Genomic DNA, 19,153 nt, shown 5'->3' with positions numbered 1-19,153 from the left:
TAGATTTAGGAAACAAAGTTATTCTTATAAGATATGGAGACTTAATAACAATGTATAACAATGTGACTCCTTAACAACAATGTCTGTGTTTTGGTTTCACAAGGCAAATAAGAAAAGGCCTCCAGCTAAGTGGTGGTGCAGGCCTTGAATCCCAGCACTTGGGAGGGCAGAGGCAGATCTCTGAGTTCCAGGCCTGGTCTGCAGTTGTTTCTGGACAGCCATGGCTATACAGAGAAACCCTATTGGGCACAGTGGGGGTCGGGGGAGTCGATTCATAAGATCAAGTTTTAGGCAAGCCTGTAGGGCATTTTCTGAATGAGTGGTTGATGTGGGAGGGCCCAGCCCATTGTTGGTGGGGCCACCCCTGGTTCTGTGGTCCTAAGTTCTGTAAGAGAGTAGGCTGAGCAAGCCATGATGAGCAAGACAGTAAGCAGCATTCCTCCATGGCCTCTGCATCAGCTCCTGCCTCCAGGTTCCTGCCCTGCGTGAGTTCCTTTAGTGGTGAACAGCAATGTGGGAGTGTAAGCCGAATAAACCCTTCCCTCCCCAGCTCGCTCTTGGGTCATGGTGTTTGGTCAACACCTTGAAGCTGCAGGATACTACTGAGCATCCTTTCTATGTTGGTGACCACCTTGGGACTCAGTTAAGCTTGGACTTAAATAGTAACATAAAAAGACAAGCGCTGTGTGACCTCAAGCAAGCCACTTGGCCTCTCTGTGTCTTAGCTCGAGTTGCAGTCTCACAGAGGTGTCCCTGGGCATCCTGTGAGGTAATAAAGTCACCATAACTCCAGACCTGGCTCCTAGTGGGTGAGAAACTGGGGTCTATTCCCACCTCAGGGACCACTTTGTCTTCCAATTCCAATGGCCTTGGGTTTGATCCCCAGCGTGAGGAGTTGTTTAAGTACGAGAGTATGCAGTTCTGTGTTTTTTGTGTGCTCATAGACTTGACTGGAGAGGTGGCTCAGTTGGTAAGGGGACCCGCTGAACTAGGCCGGTGACATGAGTTCAGTCCCCCAAACCCACATAACGGTGGACAGAAAGAATAGATAGATGCAGGAAAAGTTGTCCTCTGACCTCCATGCATGCACCTACATGCACACACATACACACACACACACACACACACACACACACACACACACCACGAAACTGCTGTATACCTTGTCCCGATTTACCCCTTCCCACCCTGGCAACCGTCAATCGTGTTGGGTTTTCCCTGCAGCCTCTTGTGGATATGAATGACGGGGTGTGGCCTTTTACAATTGGTTTCTTTCTCTTAGAGGCATGGGGGTTCATCCATGTTGTAGCATGCGTCAGAATTTCATTTTTTTGATGGCTGAACGATACTCCATTGTGTGATGGAGTTCAGCCGCCTGTCAGTTCATGGGCATTGGTGTTGCTCCCATCTTTTCACTAGGGTGAAAAAAAATGTTACCATGGACATTGATGTTCATGTCTTCTCGGGCTCGTATGACTTGCGTTCTCTGTGAACATACTTAGGATGGGTCCCCTGGTTCTGCCCTGACTGACTCTTCTGACCTCCCTCAGGCTGTTTATGACACACCATGTGGTTAAGAGTGACTCTGGGGGTGCTGGAGAGATGGCTCAGTGGTTAAGAGCACTGACTGCTCTTCCAGAGGTCCTGAGTTCAAATCCTAGCAACCACATGGTGACTCACAACCATCTGTAATGAGATCTGATGCCCTCTTCTGGTGTGTCTGAGGACAGCTACAGTGTACTTATATATAATAAATGAATAAATCTTAAAAAAAAAAAGAGTGACTGAGGTCCAGCCCTTGTGAGACTCGGTTTACCAGCATAAATGCATAAAGAGGAAAGGGGCTGGGCTCCTGCGAGACCAGATGTGTAGCTCAAAGCTTCTACTTAGACACACCTGTGGCTGGAGAAGTCGTTCAGCGGCTAAAAGTGCACATGGCTCCCCCAGAGGACCCAAATTTGATTTTCAGTTCCCACATCACCTGGTTCACCTGGAACGTCAACTCCAGGTATCCCACGTTCTTTCTGGACTCTCTGGACACCTACACACACACACACACACACACACACACACACACACACACACACACACACACACACACACACTGTCTCTGTGTCTCTTTCTCATGCTTTCTCTCTCTCTCTCTCTCACACACACACACACACACACACACACACACACTCACGAGCACACACATGCATGAGCGCATACCCACACATACAGACACAGAAGTACACATGATTAAAAACAAAAATAAGTCATTAGAAAACGTCTCCCGGGCCCACTGCAGGTGCAGGAGGTCTCAGGACTCCGCATTTGTAACAGGTTCTCCTCCCGCCCTGATCGGAGGCTGTTTGCAAAGGGCCGTCCAGGCTGCTCTGCGTCCAGCGCCCAGCAGGGCTCAAAGCTCTAAGGAACAGGCACCCAAAGGGGGGTGTGTGTTTAAAGATTCCGTGAGTTATTGGCCAGAGTTAAGTTCCATTTTTCCATTTGGGCTCAGGCTTTGCATATTCAGAGGAGGCTGCAGTAGCAAGATCTGTCACTGTTCAACCAAAAGAAAGAGAAGGGGGGAGGGGGAGAGGCGGGCTTTGCCTTCGGCCACCTCTTCAGCAGCCACATGCCCCAAGAAAGGCCAGGGCGGTCCTCTGTGGGCCCCAGGGTCCAGGCTTCAGAAAAAAATGTAACTGCCCTTCTCCCAACCCTCCTTCCACACAATTTGCTTGGAAAGGGTCCCAGCCTATCTGGAGCACAGGGCCTCAGGCCAGCAAACCCTGCTGCTGGCAGTGGGAAAACACAGTGAGCCCTGTATTGGCTTCTGTAGGTGGCACCTGTGTGACCTTCCGGGACATCCATGGTAAGGATACCAACTCTACCCTCCTGACCTCTGTGCCCACATCCTGCTCTACCCTCGGGGACTGGGTCCTTCCTTTTCATTGGGCCTGAGCTGGTGGGGACTTGAAGTTTTGCTGCCCTGTGGAGAGAGAGTAAGGGGAGGGGAGCCACACTATTGGGCCTGTGGCTGACTCCCACTTGCCCATTTGTTTGGTTGCCTGCTTGTTGGTTCCAGTCCTGAGCAGTTAAGCAGGATCAGGCTCATCCAGGGTGTTTTGCTTAGGAGGCCTGACCTAGAACAGGAGGATATTTATTCCTGGGGGTAGTGATGTCTGAGAGGCACTGTCCAGTGGGCGTGAGATATCATTCTTGAGGTCTGTGCCGGAAGGCAGAACATGGGCAGGGAGATGGCTCGCTCCGTGACATGCCTGCCACATAAGTTAGGGGACCTGAGTTCAGATGCCCAGAAGCCACATACAAAGCCAGATACGATGCCACGGACTCCAGTGCTTGGGGAAGGGTGTCAGAGACAAGTGGACCCCTGAGATGCGCTAGCCAGCCAGCCTTGCCCAATCAGTGACCTCCATCTTCAGTGAGAGTCCTTCCTTATGCTAAGGATGGGTGCTGGCAAGGGAGGGGCCTAGGCCACTCTTTCATTCATTTATTCATTCATTCATTCATTCATTCATTCATTCCAGAAGCACACTCATGGGTACCTGCTGTGGGATGCTAAGCATTACCCGTGTGCTTCTTGGGCCCTTTGTCCCTTTGGCCTGGCTTCTTTCCATGGTCATTCTGTCAGAGTGGACAGTCTCCTCCTTCTTTCCTGATGACTTGGCCCTGAGCGGGTGGATTTGAGCACTGGCTCCAGGGAGCCTCAACACACACCCCCTGCCAGCAGTGCCTACCCAGGCTTGGGGCCGCAGGTCAGCCTGGATCAGGCAGCGCCAGGCCCCAGGGACCAGTAGGGCCGGTGGCTGTGCATCCTGCATCATGAATAATGACTCCACTCTCCAGCACCGCCTGCCTGCGTGCATCTCGCTGGCCACTCACTGGCTCTGCAGGAGCCTCTGACACCCCTTGCGCAGAGCCAGGAGGCACTGGGAGCAGCAGCTGCTGCCTGAGACCCCTGAGCTGCCACCCCAGGAGAGCACAGTCACAGCAGCCCTGCTTAACCCTAGGTTGCCACCCCAAGGAATACATCCCGCATCGAGGTCACGAAGAAGCGACTCCACTCCTGGTAGAGGGAGTCAACTGTGCCCAGCACAGCACAGCACTCTTGGAGACTGCTGGGGACGTAGAACAGCCAGGGCCAGGAGGTGCAGGCAAACTCAAGTGGAGATTGGGGGGGGGGTGGGAGAAGGGAGTAGACATGGCTCCTCCCTGCCGGACCTCCACCCCCGCCTCCATCTTCGACTCCTCTCGGATAAGGTCTTGTCTAGCATCGTCTGGAAATTTGATGCCCTCCGCTCGACTGCACAAGCAGGTCCTCTGCTGCCCTCAGAAATCCTTGCTCTGACAGAACGCCCGACACTTCTTCACCTTCTGGGATAAAGTCGAGTCGGAAGCAGAGGGGAGGGGTTCCTAAGGGCAGGAGACTTTGAAATCCAGCAGGGGCTGAGCCCGCCCTCAACATGCAGGTATCTTTCGTGTGTTCAGAGCACAGCCTCAAGAGCCGCCCAGATGAGCGGCTGGGTCGTTCAGCAGCCAGCAGCCCCAGCCCGGGCACCCGTGGACGCTTCCGAGCTGTGGCCATGGTGGCCCGGAGCCTGGGACAGCTGTCGGTGCAGAGTGCCCCAAACAGCCAGGACAGCAGCTTGAAGCAGCCAGGGATGAAATATAGGTAGGTAGAGCAGTCTGTCCGTGTGGCGGGGACCGACCGGGCCTCTCACCTTCCTGCAGACCTTGCCCGGGGAAGCTGGGGCAGCTTGAGCCGAGGGCCGCTTAGAACCTGGTAGGCTTGCTAAGAAAAGTAAGTTGAGACTTGATCAACCCCAAGTCCCCTCTCCTTGGCAGCGGGAGGAGAGGGAGTTGGTATACAGTCACCCTCTTCCTCTTCCTCCCCCTCTTTCCCCTCTTCCTTCTCCTCCCCCTTTTCTTCCTCCTCCTCCCCCTCTTCTTCCTCTTTCTCCTCTTCCTCCTCCTCCTTCCCCTCTTCTTCCTCCTCCTTCCCCTCTTCCTTCTCCTCCCCCTCTTCTTCCTCCTCTTTCCCCCTTCCTCCTCCTTCCTCCTCCTCCTTCCCCTCTTCCTCTTCCTCCTTCCCCTCTTCCTTCTCCTCCCCCTCTTCTTCCTCCTCTTTCCCCCTTCCTCCTCTTTCCTCCTCCTCTCCCCTCCCCTCCTCCTTCTCCTTCTCTTCCTCCTCTTCCTCCTCACCCCTCCCCATCCCCTCCCCTCTCCTCATTCTCCTCCTTCTCCTCCTCTTCCTCTCCCTCTTTTCCCCCTTCTTCTTCCCCTTCTCCCTCCCCCTCCCCCTTCCTCCCCCCCTCCCTCTCCTCCTTTCCCTGTTTCCTTTCTGGAGTTCAGCCACAGTAGTAAATCTCTTCCTCAAAGTTCACTGCTTGCTCTTCCTGGGGAGCATCAGCCACAAGCCCCTGCCACCTCTGGCCCTCCCCTAAGATCACAGGTTCCAGAAGATGCCCTGAAAGGTATAGGTAGTTGAGCACTTTACAGTAGACTGCCATGTCAGTCTGTTCGTGTTAGTCTGATGGTGGAAACACCACCAGGGAAATGAGCAAGCATTTCTGGGAGCCAGACCAGCCTCCTCCATCAGGGATCCTGGCATGAGCAGGTTCCAGGCAGGTTCCAGCAGTCTTCCTGAGGTGGCCAGCCCAGGCTGTCGGCATATTTCTCTCCATGGCTTGGGGGCTGCCTCTTCCCTCTCATCTTGCATTCTGTCAGCTGGACGTGGGGAGGGTCCAGGTGTCCATGGCAGGGACTTTTACTTCTTCCCACCTCTACCGTTCGCCTGGAGCTGGCTGCGGAGCTCGCACACTGGGAAGGAAGGATCTCCTGGGCTGATCTTCTTGCTCCCATGTAAGACTCGGAGCTGAAAGGTCTGTCTCTCCACACAGGGTCTCCAGGGAAAGGGATCTCTCCTGGGTTTGTGTAGGCTCAAGGAGCCCTCTGGCCCTCAGGCAGCCCACTGGGGAAGGCTTCTCCCTCAAAACAGGAGTTTGATGCAGCAGCTTCCTGGTGACCCCCACAGTTCAAGCATAGATGGTCCTTGCAGAGTACAGGCAGGGTATCTACGTTTATCACTGGCGTTACCGTAGGCAGCTTAAACCTCCCCAGCACCAGCACTCAGAAGGTAGGCCAGATGTAAAGGAGCCACAGCCCAGAAGTCCCATCACGGTAAATGCTGACTTGAGGCTCGGGGCCTGTGCTCTCTCTCATGCGGTGAGCTCCCAGATCCCCAGGATGCTGGTTAGGTGGTCTTTAGCAAACCTCTTGGGTAAAGAACTCGTTTTCCATCCTCTAAGCTTGATGGGGTGAGTCAGAATGGAATTCTCTGTTCTAGAATCTCTGTGGTTTATATCTTTGTTTCAGTGGCCTTTAAGAGCTGGGACTAAGTAGAAGTGTATATGTATGTATTCAGGTATGCATGTATGTGTGCATACGTATGTACATATGTGTGTCTATGCATATATGTGTAAGTATATACATATGCATGTATGTGTGTACATGTGCATGAATGTATATATATATATGCATGCGTGTGTATATTGCTTATATGTGTGTATATATGTGTGTTTAAGTACATATATATACATATAGTGTGTACATGTGTGTTGTGTATATGGATATATGTATGCATGTGTGCATATGTATGTACATATGTGTGCATATGTATGTGTGTATGTATAAACATATGCATGTATGTATACATATGCATGAATGTGTATGTATATATGAATGTTTGCATGTGTGTGTATGCATATGTGTGTATATGTGTATGTAAGTACATACATATGCATGTATTTGTGTACATATGCATGAATGTATATACACATATGTATGTATGTACATAGGTAGGTATATGCTTGTTTGGATTCTTGTTACTTGCTATGACTTTGAAGTCATTCTGAGATTCAACAGAGGACTTAACGCTAGTGTGGCTGTGTCTACACATGTAGAGCTCTTAAGTGAAGGAAAAGTGGACCATGAAGAGCCTAAGTGCTCCCAATAACGTGTGCATATGTGATCATGTACGTGTCTGTGTATGTCTCTACTTGTGTGTCTGTATGCCTATGCCTATATTTGTGGGTTTGTACGTGTATCTGTATGTGTCCTTGTGTGTGTCTCTATATGCATGCATACACTGAACACAGGGAGGGTGAGACCTAGCAGTAAAAGGCTTACCATCTGGGGACCTGGGTTCAAATCCCAGTCCTAGCACTTCTTCACTTATCTGATAGTAGAGCAGAGCCTTCCCCACAGCAAGACCTGTTTGTCTGTTCTGATGTAGGCTAGAGGGAGGGGGACCATACCCTTGTAAATGATGTGTGGTTTCCTCGGGGCTGAAAGACCACAGGGACCAGAGATGGGCCTGATCCTGGTGCCTCCCCCTCCCTGGGAACTTTTCCTTCCTCACAGACACTCCAGGCACATTTGTTCAGTGAAGGGAGACAGAGGTGCCCAGAACCAAGAACCAGCTCTAACCTCTCATGGGAAGATGGGAGGCGCATTCTGTCTTGAGGGTCTGGTCTAGGACCTGTACTGTTTCCTTCCAGAAACCTCCCTCAGCTAACACTCCACAGGATCCTCTTCTAGTCAGAAGAAGGACAAGAGGTCCAGGCCTGTCCTTGGGGACTTAGGGTCTAGGAACAGGAAAGACCCAAGAAGAGCTGGTACCCCACACTTATCACAGAGGGCCTGGCTGTCAGAAGCAAGGGGCTCCCAGAACACCCGTCCCTCTCCTCTCTAGTGGTAGTGAAGGTGGAGCTGCCTTGCCTTTACCTGAGCCAGCCTATGTCCTCCTCCCAGGTAGCTGAAATGAACCGAAATGAAAGGCCCAGAACTCTTTGTAAAGAATCTGTTTTGTGGGGTCTTTCAGCTCAGAGCCTTTCCTAAGGACAAGCACAGCCTTCCTGGCAGGAATCTGCACTTGCATGGTCAAGGCTATGTCTGAGAGGCCCCATTAGCCCAGAACTCAAGGAGACATAGAGCCAGGGAGAAAGGCTTAGGGACTTGGACCGATTATTTTATAATCACATCAGGTTTCAACTAATGGAAGAAAACACGTGGCTTATTTTTCGTGTGTTCTGATGTTTTGTATGATGGCAGAGTAACTGCCACCATGCAGGCCCGGTATGGTTACACTTCTGTCCCCCACCACCACCCCCACAGCTTGGCAGCCCTACATATACAGCTGTCAGCCTCGAGGTGAACTGTCCCCTCTTATTCCTTCTCTGGAAAGCCTAGCAGCGGATGGCAGAACCAATACCATCACTTAACGAGGAACTAGTTGAGCGTGGTAATTGCTGCATGGAGCAGTGCCCCAGTTTTTTTTAAAGTATCCCTAAGGGTAATAGATGAGGACACCACCCAGAGCCGTACTCGCAGATCCCCAGCCAGGCCAAGGAGAAGAGGCCTCTGTGGGAAATTCATCCGTTTTGTCGGTGAAATGTAAGAGTGAGAATGGCTTCTCAATGCGCTGCCCCAAACTGTCAGGTGTCAGTGTCAAGCATCGATGCCCGACCTTCAGCCTCGGGCACAGGTGGGCTTGTCTGCTGTTTGCAAAGCTGATCTTTCTCCCAGGACAGTATTTTCCAGTGTGTAAGGACTTCAGTTTGAATTCCAGCTCCAACACTATGCTGGTAATGGGATGAAAATGATACGCGTGAAGATGTTTTGCAGAAACAGGGATCCAGACAGCCTTCTGGATGCCTAGATTTATCCCAGGGGGTGTCCAGGGTTCGTCAAACCCCCAACCAGTACTAATGGGTCATTATCAGCTTCTCAAAGTGTTCTGTGACCCAGCAGCTGCTGTGTAGGCTGGGTTTGGTTTGGTTTGGTTTGGTTTGGTTGTTTTTGTCAAGTTGGCACAGGATAGGGTCCGCTGGGAAGGAGCCTCTATTGAGAAAGTGTCCCCATCAGTTTGGCCCGTGAGCATTCTGTAATGCGTCTTCATGATTGACATAGGAGGACCCAGCTCACTGTGGGTAGTGGCATCCATGGGCAGGTGGTCCTGGTTTGTATAAGAAAGCAGGCTGATGGGGGTTGAAGAGATGGCTCAGTGGTTAAGAGCACTGACTGCACTTCCAGAGGTCCTGAGTTCAATTCCCAGCAACCACATGGTGGCTCACAACCATCTGTAATGGGATCTGATGCCCTTGGAGCAATAATGAACTCATACATCACGTAAATAAATAAAAAGTCTTTAAGAAAAAAGACTGAGCAGGACAGAAAGCAGCGCTCCTCTGTGGCTTCTGCTTCAGTCTCCACCCTCAGGGTCCTGCCTTGGCTTCTCTCAGTGGACTGTGGCCAGGGATAAGTGAACCAAATAGACCCAGGCTCTCCAACAACAGAGACCTAAGACAGCTGTCAATCTTCAGTCGCCATGACCACTGTGCCCCTTGGTCACATCCTACGACAGTCATTCTCTGTCCAGCATGAGGGAAGTTTACTGGATTACCCCAGACCTGGCCCCCAGAATCTATACATGATATGACCCAGCCTTTTGTGGTAGCTCCAGACATCTGTGTCTGTGGGTTCGCTGATGGTTACAGCACGGAAGGACTGAGTTCCCTGATTTGCAAGGGAGAAGCCCAGAAATATAACTTCTCTTTTTAATATAGAAATATTAACACCTGTTCCATTTGGGGGTTGGGGGGTACTTTTGTCTTGCCCAAGTTTCGGGTTTTTTGAGACAGGGTCTTGCTTGCAATTCAGGGTGATCTCAAACTCTCGGCAATCCTCCTGCCTCAGATCTCCAAATACTGGGAACAGGATGGGTGCATGTCCTTAATCCCAGCACTTGGGCAGAGGCAGGTGAGTCTCCGTGAATTTAAGGTCAGATTGGCCTACGTTGCGGGTTCAAAGACAGCCAGAGATGTATAATAGAGAGACTCTGTCTGGAAAAAATGCTAAGACTACAGGTATGTGCCGCCATGCCCGGTTTATCAGAGCCTGCTTGATGTGTTCATTGTTGGTTTGTGCGAAGAGAAGGCCTCTCGTGTGTCACATGCCCTCTGTCTTGGGCATCTGCCTCTTTGGGAAACAAAATACAAATGCATCAATGTCCTGGGCCTGTCCGTGACTTATGTCATCCATCCTCACAGCGGCCAGCATCCTTGCTGGAAGAATCCAGCAGGTCCTGGGATCTGCTGGCCTCGGGAAGCATGGCGGTCCACAAAGCAGCAAGCACCCACTGGGAAGTAGAATCCAGGCCTGGAAGGGGAAGGGCCAGGGAGAGCCATGACATCCCTGCCTCTTTTCAGCCTTACCATCCAGTCAGGTGGTCTCTGTCACATAAACGGCAGACGAGAACCATAGTGGGGCACTTGAGCTGACTGCCAGGGGAACCCCATTCTCCACTTCCTGGGACAGTCTCAGCATGTCTGTCCTCTGGGTTGGAGAAGAGAGAGACCTGCTATACAGCTGACAGGATACTGATCTGCTGTTGATACTGGGATGGGGGGCTGGGGGACAGGCTAGCCTGCACCTGTGCAGACAGACAGACAGACAGATGGGCCAGTCTCTGACAGAAGTCTATTGCCCTCTACAGTCTCCTAAGGATATTATAGTTAGCCTGCCTGTGTGCTAAGATGTGTCCTACCAGGTCAGTGCTGCAGTGGCCCATGGGTAGTCACTTCACCGTCTGCAGTAGATGAGGGCCACCCTGATGGAGAACCACAGTGCCACCCAAACCACCAGCCTTTGAAATGCTAAAGGTCAAAGGTCAGCTTTGCAGCCCAGATGAAACAGGGCTAACCTCATGTCTCTGGTTCTAAGAGAGAAGCACAAACAGCCCTCTCTCTCAGTCACAGAGGTCACGAGCGTGGCTTTTGGGGAGGAGAACTCATCTCACAGTGGGTCCATCAAAACAGCCCTCCTTACTGCCATCCATCCTGGAGACAGCTCTGTAACCCTCTGCTGGCCTGTGAGAGCCCAGGGTGGGCCTGGGGAACAACTGGCATGTCAACACCCCCCACCAGCTGGCTAGCAGGGGCCTCCATCACATGGCTCTCTGCGCCTTTCAGAAAACATCTTGACGTGGGTCTGGGGCTGGTGATGAAGCCAGGCTGGAGGAATGCTGCCTGGGCCAAGATCTGACTCTGTCTTTCTTTTTCAGGAATCTGGGCAAATCTGGCCTTCGGGTCTCCTGCCTGGGGCTTGGTAAGTATGAGAACCCCTCATGAACAAGGGTACGGGGCCTCCAGAGAGCCAGCCCCACCCTTAACAAGAGCTACACTGACAGTCTATGGTTCTGAGAGTTAGGTTACCAAGACAGCCAGCAGGCAGGGACAGCCACAACCCTTGGCACAGGAGGCCAGGGAGACCAGGAGAACCCTGGGAGTCCTTTGCACCCAGCCCTTCACCCCAACCCAGAAGTCAGAGCAGCTCCTGACCATCCCCGGGCCAGAAAGCTTTCTTCCTGGCTTGTAAGCCTGATTCCAGAGAGACAAGACCCAGGAGTGACCACTGGGTCTTGCCATGCTCTTTCCTCCAAAACCTGCTGTCCTCTACCTCCAAGGTAAACACACTCTTGGCCCCTCTCACTCTAACCCCCACTCCCAGCAGGGCCTGTCACCAGGGTCGTACCATCATTACCCGATTCCACTCTCTGAGGCAGCTCCACCCTGGCCCCACGCTCTGGACAGTCTTCCTATCTCAGCCTTCCAAGTCCTTCACACACGGCTCCAATGAACATTTCCGAGGCCTCAGCCCTCCTGGGCCTACCCAGCTCTCTACCACAGGCCTTTATGTGGAGACTAACCCTAGAGGCTAAGTACCCACATACACAGAATCTGTTCAACACACAGCCATCGGTGTCCCTCACCCCATCCCCTACCCTTCAAAGTCTGAGTACCCACGAGACAGCTCTGGGCCAGTGTCAGATGATCTCACCTGAGCCTCTGTGTCTCCTTTCAGGAACATGGGTGACCTTCGGAGGCCAGATCACAGATGAGGTAAGACAGATCCCTCAGCCCCAAGGGACACGGTTAAGTCCCCACCTAAGCCAGGGACCAAGTGGGCTCATGGAAGCCACTGTGGCAGCCTCTTTCTTTCTGTTGGGGGACTATCCCAGCGGCTAAGAAAGCCAAGGAATAGGACAAGAAACACGTTGTGTCTGATGGCACTATCTAGCAAGTCCTCGGCTCCTAGGAATCCAAGATTCTCACGAGCACGACACCTACGCCACAGCTGACCCCGAGCATTCGAGGATCCCGTATTTTCCAAGTGCTAAAGCCAGATAAGGACCCGAGCCGTACTCTCTAAGTATGCCACGTGAGTGGCCCATCCCTCTGCGTCTGTTACGGGAATTCAGACTTCCTGCTACCTGCACAGGCTGTCGGCCCACCGTGTTCCAGATCGTGTGCTCCTCTGGCTGCTGAGAACTGCTCTCTCCTGGGGCTTAACTGCTATTGGGACACAGGGAGACACTAAGGAAGAGCAGACCCACATGCTGCCAATGTCACGGGGCCTGTCAGGAGGGAACGGGTCTACTTCCAGTGGGAGAAGTTAGAAAGGGGCGCTCTAGGCATCTGGCACCAACTCAGCCACTGCGTTCGCCCGATTTGCTGTAGAAAGGCTCGCATTTAAAAATTAATGAGTGAGTCCATTTGAGACCTTGTTAGCTGGAACCGCTCCGTTTTCAGGGGAAACTTGGCTTCCGTCGTGATTTAAGTGCAGTGTGTGGTTTTGTTCTTTACCTCTATAGCAGGAGTCATTGAACTGTTTGTCCCAGGCGCTGAGGCTGCTGGGTATGAGGGTACTGGCGCAGTGTGAGAAGGGAATTTCTAAGGTGAAGCTCTGGTTCTCCCAGAGCTCAGAGAAGGAATTGGAGCCGTGGGACACGTGTGGTTTGTCTCGAATAAGTCTCATCTGACTCAGTCTCGTCCCCCTTCAATGTGGCTGTGACACAGCAGACGGCAGTGAACTCTGCCACTAGCTATAGGGCGTGGCGTCCTTGTGGACATGTGACTTCATCACGAAGAGATCTGTGGCCCCAAGAGTGTAGACAAATGAATCTTAGATGGCAGTTCCCGCTGGCTCTGTCCGCACCCTGTCACAGTCGGGGACAGGGTGACAGGGATAAAAAGATGCTGGCAGTCATACCTCAATGAGGATCAGAGGACTAACAGCTGACAGTCGAGGTTCTGGAAGGATAAAGCAGTCTAAAATGACCCAGTAAGGAACAAGAAAATTTTCTGTATCAGACACCATGGTTCGTATTTAAAAAATAAAATAAAATAAAAAGCAATATGTCAAATGTTAGGGAGCCCTGGCTGCATCCGGTGAAGAGGGCAGAGTATTTATTCTCTGTCTGTTTGGTAAGGGTCAGCCAGGAAGCAAAAACTATTGTGGACTGCGTTTCCCCCACTTGGAGAGCTTTTGGTTAAATATATGAATAAAATTCACCACGTTAGAGCTGGAGAGGGCTCAGCCAGTATAGTGTTTACCAGAGAGTCGAATCCCCAGAACTAATAAAAGAGGGTGGGGTGGACCGAATGGCAGTATGTACTTGAAATCCCAGCACTGGGGACATAGACCCAAAGGATCTCTGGAGATCACTGGCCAGCCAGCCTTGGGGGACCTGAAGGACAGATGAGAGGTTCAAATGAGACAAGATGGACAGTTGGATGGTAGTGGAAGGAATGACAGCCCAAGGTTGACCTGTAGCCCTCTATATACATGCAAGTAAGCACACACACACACACACACAATGGCTGCTTTAATCATTTTAAGGGTGTAGTTCACTGGGTTTCTCCATGTTGCCATGTAACTTCTATTTCCAAACAGAAACCACACCTTTAAATGGCAACAGTTCCCATCCCTGCTAACCTCCAATTCACTTCCTGTCTCTATGTGTCTGCGGTTTTGCTTTTGTGAGTAAAGTTTTATCGGTACTTGGCTGCACTTACTGGTTGACACAGGCCTGGCTGCTTCTGCGAGGACAAAGCTGAATGCTCGACAGACCCTCTGGCCCACGATGTTTTAAGTTGTTAAACATCTGTCCCATCTGGGGAAATGTCCCAGCTCCCATGCTGGGACGTCACCGCAGCTATTCACCAGTAACTGTGGAGCTGTGGTGCAGACATGAAGGTTCTGGGGAGGATGGTGGTGCTGGCTGCACAGGAGTGTGCATGTGCCAGTGCTGGTGAACTGTCTGTTTAAAGACGTTGACAATGCTGGGCAGTGGTGGAGCACACCTTTAATCCCAGCACTCAGAGGCAGAGGAGGCAGGTGGATCTCTGAGTTCAAGGCCAGCCTAGTCTATAGAGTGAGTTCCTGGACATCGAGGGCTGCAAAGAGAAACCCTGTCTCAACAAACTAAAGATAGATAGATGGATGGATGGATAGATAGATAGATGGATGGATGGATGGATGGATGGATGGATGGATGGATGGGTGGATGGATGGATAGATAGATACATAGATACATAGATACATACATAGATAGATACATAGATACATACATAGATAGATACATAGATACATAGATACATACATAGATACATATAGATACATAGATGCATAGATACACAGATACATACATAAATACATACAAAGATACATAAATACATACATAGATAGATGATAGATAGATAGATACATAGATAGATACATGGGTATATGGATAGATGATAGATAAGAAAGAGAAAGAAAGAAAGGAAAGAAAGAAAGAAAGATAGATAGATAGATAGATAGATAGATAGATAGATAGATAGATAGATAGATAGATGCCAATGACTGCCACTGTCCTAATGCTCAGGAGGCTCAAGCAAGAAGAGGTGGTGTCTCTTGGGAGGAGGCTACAGCAAACCTCCCTGTGGGTGGATCTCCAGCCACATGGGTTTAAGGGGCATTCGGACTAAACAGTGAGACCCTGTCTCAAAAGAGTTACTTTGTTTTTCAGTTTATTTATGTGAGTCGAGTGTTTTACCTGCATATATGTCTGTGCACCACATGCGTACAGTAGCTGAGGAGACCAGAAGAGGGTGTCAGATCCCCTAGAACTGGGGTTATACGGATGTTTGTAAGCTGGCATGTGAGTGCTGGGAGCCGACCCCGGGTTCTCTGCAAGAGCAACAAGTGTTGGCCACTGAGCCACCTCCACCAGCCGCCACCCCCACGCCCAAATGGTTTGAGCTTAGAGCGACAAGTTCCTCACATAGATTTTAGCAAGGACATTTTTTTTTAGAGAGTCTCATGATCTTACTGTGTAGCCAAAGACAACCTTGAACTTATCCTCCTGCCTCCACCCCAAGTGTGCTCTACCCTCCGAGCCACAGCCCCCGCCCCAGTAAATGTGTATTAAACCTAAAGGGAACAAGTAAGAAAGGAGTCGCTTTTACCTGGTTCCCAGGGGCAACATGCAGGTCCGCTACAGCCTCCCTCCTGTTGGGCAGATGGGATAGGACAGAAATATATGCCTATCTGGGGAAAAAAAAAAAGTCCCTCAAAGACAAAAGTGCCAGAGCCCTCTCCTCTCAGAAGCCCTCCAGGGAGGCCATGTGTCCCCTACCCAATGGAATGCAGCATGCATGTCCTTCAGACATAGCTCTGGCTGGCTGGCTGCGGGGACACATCTGGGACCTGACAATAGAACATCCGAGAGGAAGCCACACTCGCCCGGGCCTTGGTATCACAGAACAGTGCCCCTGAGTACAGAGGTTCCTTGGTGGCGTCTCTGGGGAGGAGTCCCCTCTGCATCAGAACCCCAGAGAAGAGCAGCAGCCATGCATTTGACGTGCTCACACTTGACTGCTCACACTTGGCGTGTTCACACTTGAGCTGCAGCAGAAGAGACAGCAAACCTCCCTGTGGGTAGATCTCCAGAGCCCCAGGGCCTCATCTTCCTGGTCCTTCTGGCTCTCGGACCCCAGCAGCCGCGTCTAAGCTTCAGGCTCTGCACTTCCTGCACTGTTTGAACAACACGTTTCAGCGAAGCCTGGGTTTCTTGGATCCCCTGATGAGTCCCGTAGCACCAAGTCTACCTTCCCATGAACACTGCTGGCTGGCACGGATCTCTTCCCTAAGCGTCTCTTCTCCGTATCTCGTTCCCAGAGTCCCTCAGCACGCACGCCTGCTCGCACGCACACTCACAGGTCATCTCCCCTTGCTTGAATGGTTCCTGGAACCACTGAATATCGGAGAACCAGGCAGGGGCTGGAGTCATCCAGCCATGGTGGACCATCTGGGAGGGAGGCCTGGTGCCTGTGCTGGACTGGGTAGGTTTGGCACTCAGCGAACTGCAATGCTCAGGGAGCACTTCTCTCTGCTCTATTTTTGTGGGGGGCCGTCGACGAAAGCCATGTTCCCAGCTCCATCTGTCACAGGCCCCACCACCCACTGCTGCTAATCATGGGATGAAGCTCACCCTTCCGGAAGCCCAAGGAGTGAGGTCTGGTCCGCAATGAGACTGGCTGGATGGCATGGATGTTATCCAAGTCTCATACCAAAGAAACACCAGCCAAGGCCACGTGACTCTCAGCTCCACTGTGGAGTGGCTGCGGACCTTCTGTGGTCAGTATGCAGCCCTCCTGCAGTAGCCGGAAGCAGTTCAGTGAGACACCAATAAATACACGAATTGATCCTTCAAGAAAAATCACGGGTTGGGGATTTAGCTCAGCGGTAGAGCACTTGAGGCCCTGGGTTCGGTCCCCAGCTCCAAAAAAAAAAGAAAGAAAGAAAAATCACAAGTGGTCATCCTGTGATCCTGTGAAGATTGGCCATTAGGCCCCATGACCAACACAGTAAGGTGCTGCCAACCATGCGTCTCCAGGAGAGATTTATCCTCACACAGTTCAGGAAGTAGGGAGTCTGAAGGTTTGACCAGGACCTGGTGCCTCCGAAGGCACAGAGGAGGGGTCTGCCCCTGTCTCTCAGCTTCTGGTGTCATTTCTTACCTAGCTGGCATATTCCTCTAGGCACTGCTGCACTACCCTGTAACCTTCCCACCTTCTGTTATACCCGTCACACTGGATGGCATGGCTGGCCCTTCTGGAGGCAGTGTGACCCCCATCTTAGTGATTCCGTTCACAAAGGCCCTACTCTCCGGTCAGGCCCCATGCTGAGCTGATGGTTCACGTGAATAATGGAGAGACACGATTTAGCTCAGTACAGTGGCCACATTCCGTGGTGAAACCCCCCCCTCAAAATGACAGCCAGCAGACCGTTTGCCTCATGTTGGTTTTTCTGAGGCTGTGTGCCTCATCCATCTTGCCATCTTGGTTTTTTCTGAAGGGCTGGCTGCCTCCCTATTGCTATGGTGAGGAGGAAAGAGGAGCCAGGAGAAGACCCTAGGCCACAGGGCTGATGCTCCAGAGCCTCCCGGAGCTGGCAAGACGGTGTTGGCCACCACGACTCTGGCTTTATCATTTCAGATGGCAGAGCACCTAATGACCTTGGCCTATGACAATGGCATCAACCTGTTCGATACGGCGGAGGTCTACGCAGCTGGCAAGTAAGTACCTTTCTCCCGGGAGAAGGTGACACAGGGGACCTCGTCCCACGTTCCCCTGTCTCCCCTTCCTGGGTGCTCACAATAGTGTCCTCCCCCTCTGTCTTCTTTATCAAACTCCAAATGACCCTAGGAGATATTTCGATGGGGCCTGATGCAGGTTGCTCAGGCACTGGCTACTTCTTAGCCACCCCCAGTGCCCACCCCTTCGTCACCCCGCTCCCCGTGTGCCCAGGCACCAAGGTTTCCAAGGCACAGTGCTGGGCTGGAGCCGAGATTTACCGTTGTCCTGGGGTGTGCTGATGAGCTCTGGCCAGCCCCACGAGCCTGACATTTTCATGTCTTAATGATGCAGTCGGCGCTGCAGGGCAGACAGCCTCTCTGATCTGGAGAGAGCAGGCTCTGGCAAACTTCAGTGCGAAGGAAGTTCCTCCCATTTTGACAGTGAACTTTCCAACTCAATTATGCAGAGGCCCAGTGCCCTTCAGCCAGAGTCCTTGGCTTCGAGTTTAAAGGCAGGCTGTAACCAAATCGTCCACTCTCCTGCATCGCATTTTCAAGAGTCAGTTTTTGTTGGTGAGGTCAGATGCTGGCTCCCACTTGTCGCCCCTGAGGCCCACTCCTGTTTGGAACCAGCCAGGTTCCCACCAGCTGCACTGGCTGCAGCCCTGACCCATTGTGTACCATAGCCAGGGGGCCAGCACCTGCTTCCTACCCTTGAGATGTTACCTGCTGGCTGGAGTGGGACCCAAAGCACCAATCACCAGGGACCCCAGCTGGACCACTGTCCAATCCCTAACAAGGCCCTGGGGAGCTGACAGCTGCTCCCCCATCTCCTTTAGCTCCCACCAGCTTGTTTGTTCCTGTACCACGGTCTCCTCCCCTGCTCCAAACAGACAGCAGCTTCCAATCAAAGCAAGATGCTTTCCAGACAGACAGATGAGCTAAGCCAAGCAAGCAGCCAGAGGTTGAAGAGCCTGGTGCAGATGATGCCCAGCCTGAAGGCATCTATCTCCCTGTCTCCTCCTTGGCCAGCGCCTGCCTGGGTTTTGCTGCCTGGGAGAACAAACACAGATTAATGCCACCTCCTCCGTCTCCAGATGGCCCCACCACTGTGCAGGCACCAACTCTGATCCGTTACTGCCATCCATTTGACTGGGCACGCCGAGTTGGCATGCCAGGGCAGTCACGCCGTACACTGGGCATCCTCGTGCCTCTCGGGAACTCCCTGCTAGAAGCCAGGGCCTTGGGCAAACTCTTTCCGCTCCGGGTGGCATTGCTTATGGAACCCTCTGCCCTCAGCTCTCTTCAGCCAGCCGCTGTAGCTCCACAGTCCAGCCTGTAGCTAAGCCAGCCTGCTCACACCACAGAGATGCTTTAACACCAGCAGCCAATCTGACTAAAGCTGAGCACTATGTCTTGGTGACAGGACAAGCTTCTCTGTCCAGGGGGCTAGCCATAGCTCCAGCAAGCAGTCAGCAAGGGCTTGCCCCTCCCTGGCCGGGGCGAGCGTACACATATCTTGCTGACAGTAATTTGTGCGTTTCTCAGTGACCTGCAGTATTTCTGTGCCCGCATTCGTAGCTTGCCGCCAGGATTGCAAGCAAGAGGCTTGTGTTAGCTGTCCAGACAGCCTCGCCCTCATCTTCCTCCTTTCCTGGTCTTTTGTCTGACAAATTGGGGGAACCAAGG

General features: G+C 52.0%; 1 protein-coding gene across 9 annotated transcripts in view; it reads left to right on the top strand.

Annotated features, from left to right (window-relative positions):
* Kcnab2 (potassium voltage-gated channel subfamily A regulatory beta subunit 2) overlaps window positions 1–19,153 on the top strand; it is an 88,533-nt gene that overhangs the window by 54,686 nt on the left and 14,694 nt on the right. For 8 of the 9 annotated variants that reach the window (XM_017593214.3, XM_039109386.2, XM_063287270.1 and 5 more), the window contains 3 exons: window positions 11,126–11,169; window positions 11,926–11,963; window positions 17,385–17,464. In XM_017593214.3, coding sequence (XP_017448703.1) covers window positions 11,126–11,169; window positions 11,926–11,963; window positions 17,385–17,464 — 162 coding nt within the window. Of the gene's footprint in view, window positions 1–2,755; window positions 2,855–11,125; window positions 11,170–11,925; window positions 11,964–17,384; window positions 17,465–19,153 lie in introns of those variants that run through there. The other variant, XM_063287271.1, reaches the window with a different exon arrangement.

Source organism: Rattus norvegicus, chromosome 5, assembly GCF_036323735.1.
Source record: "Rattus norvegicus strain BN/NHsdMcwi chromosome 5, GRCr8, whole genome shotgun sequence".
NCBI lineage: Eukaryota > Metazoa > Chordata > Mammalia > Rodentia > Muridae > Rattus > Rattus norvegicus.
Note: the sequence above shows the minus strand (reverse complement) of the source record. Positions and strands in the feature narration are given on the sequence as shown.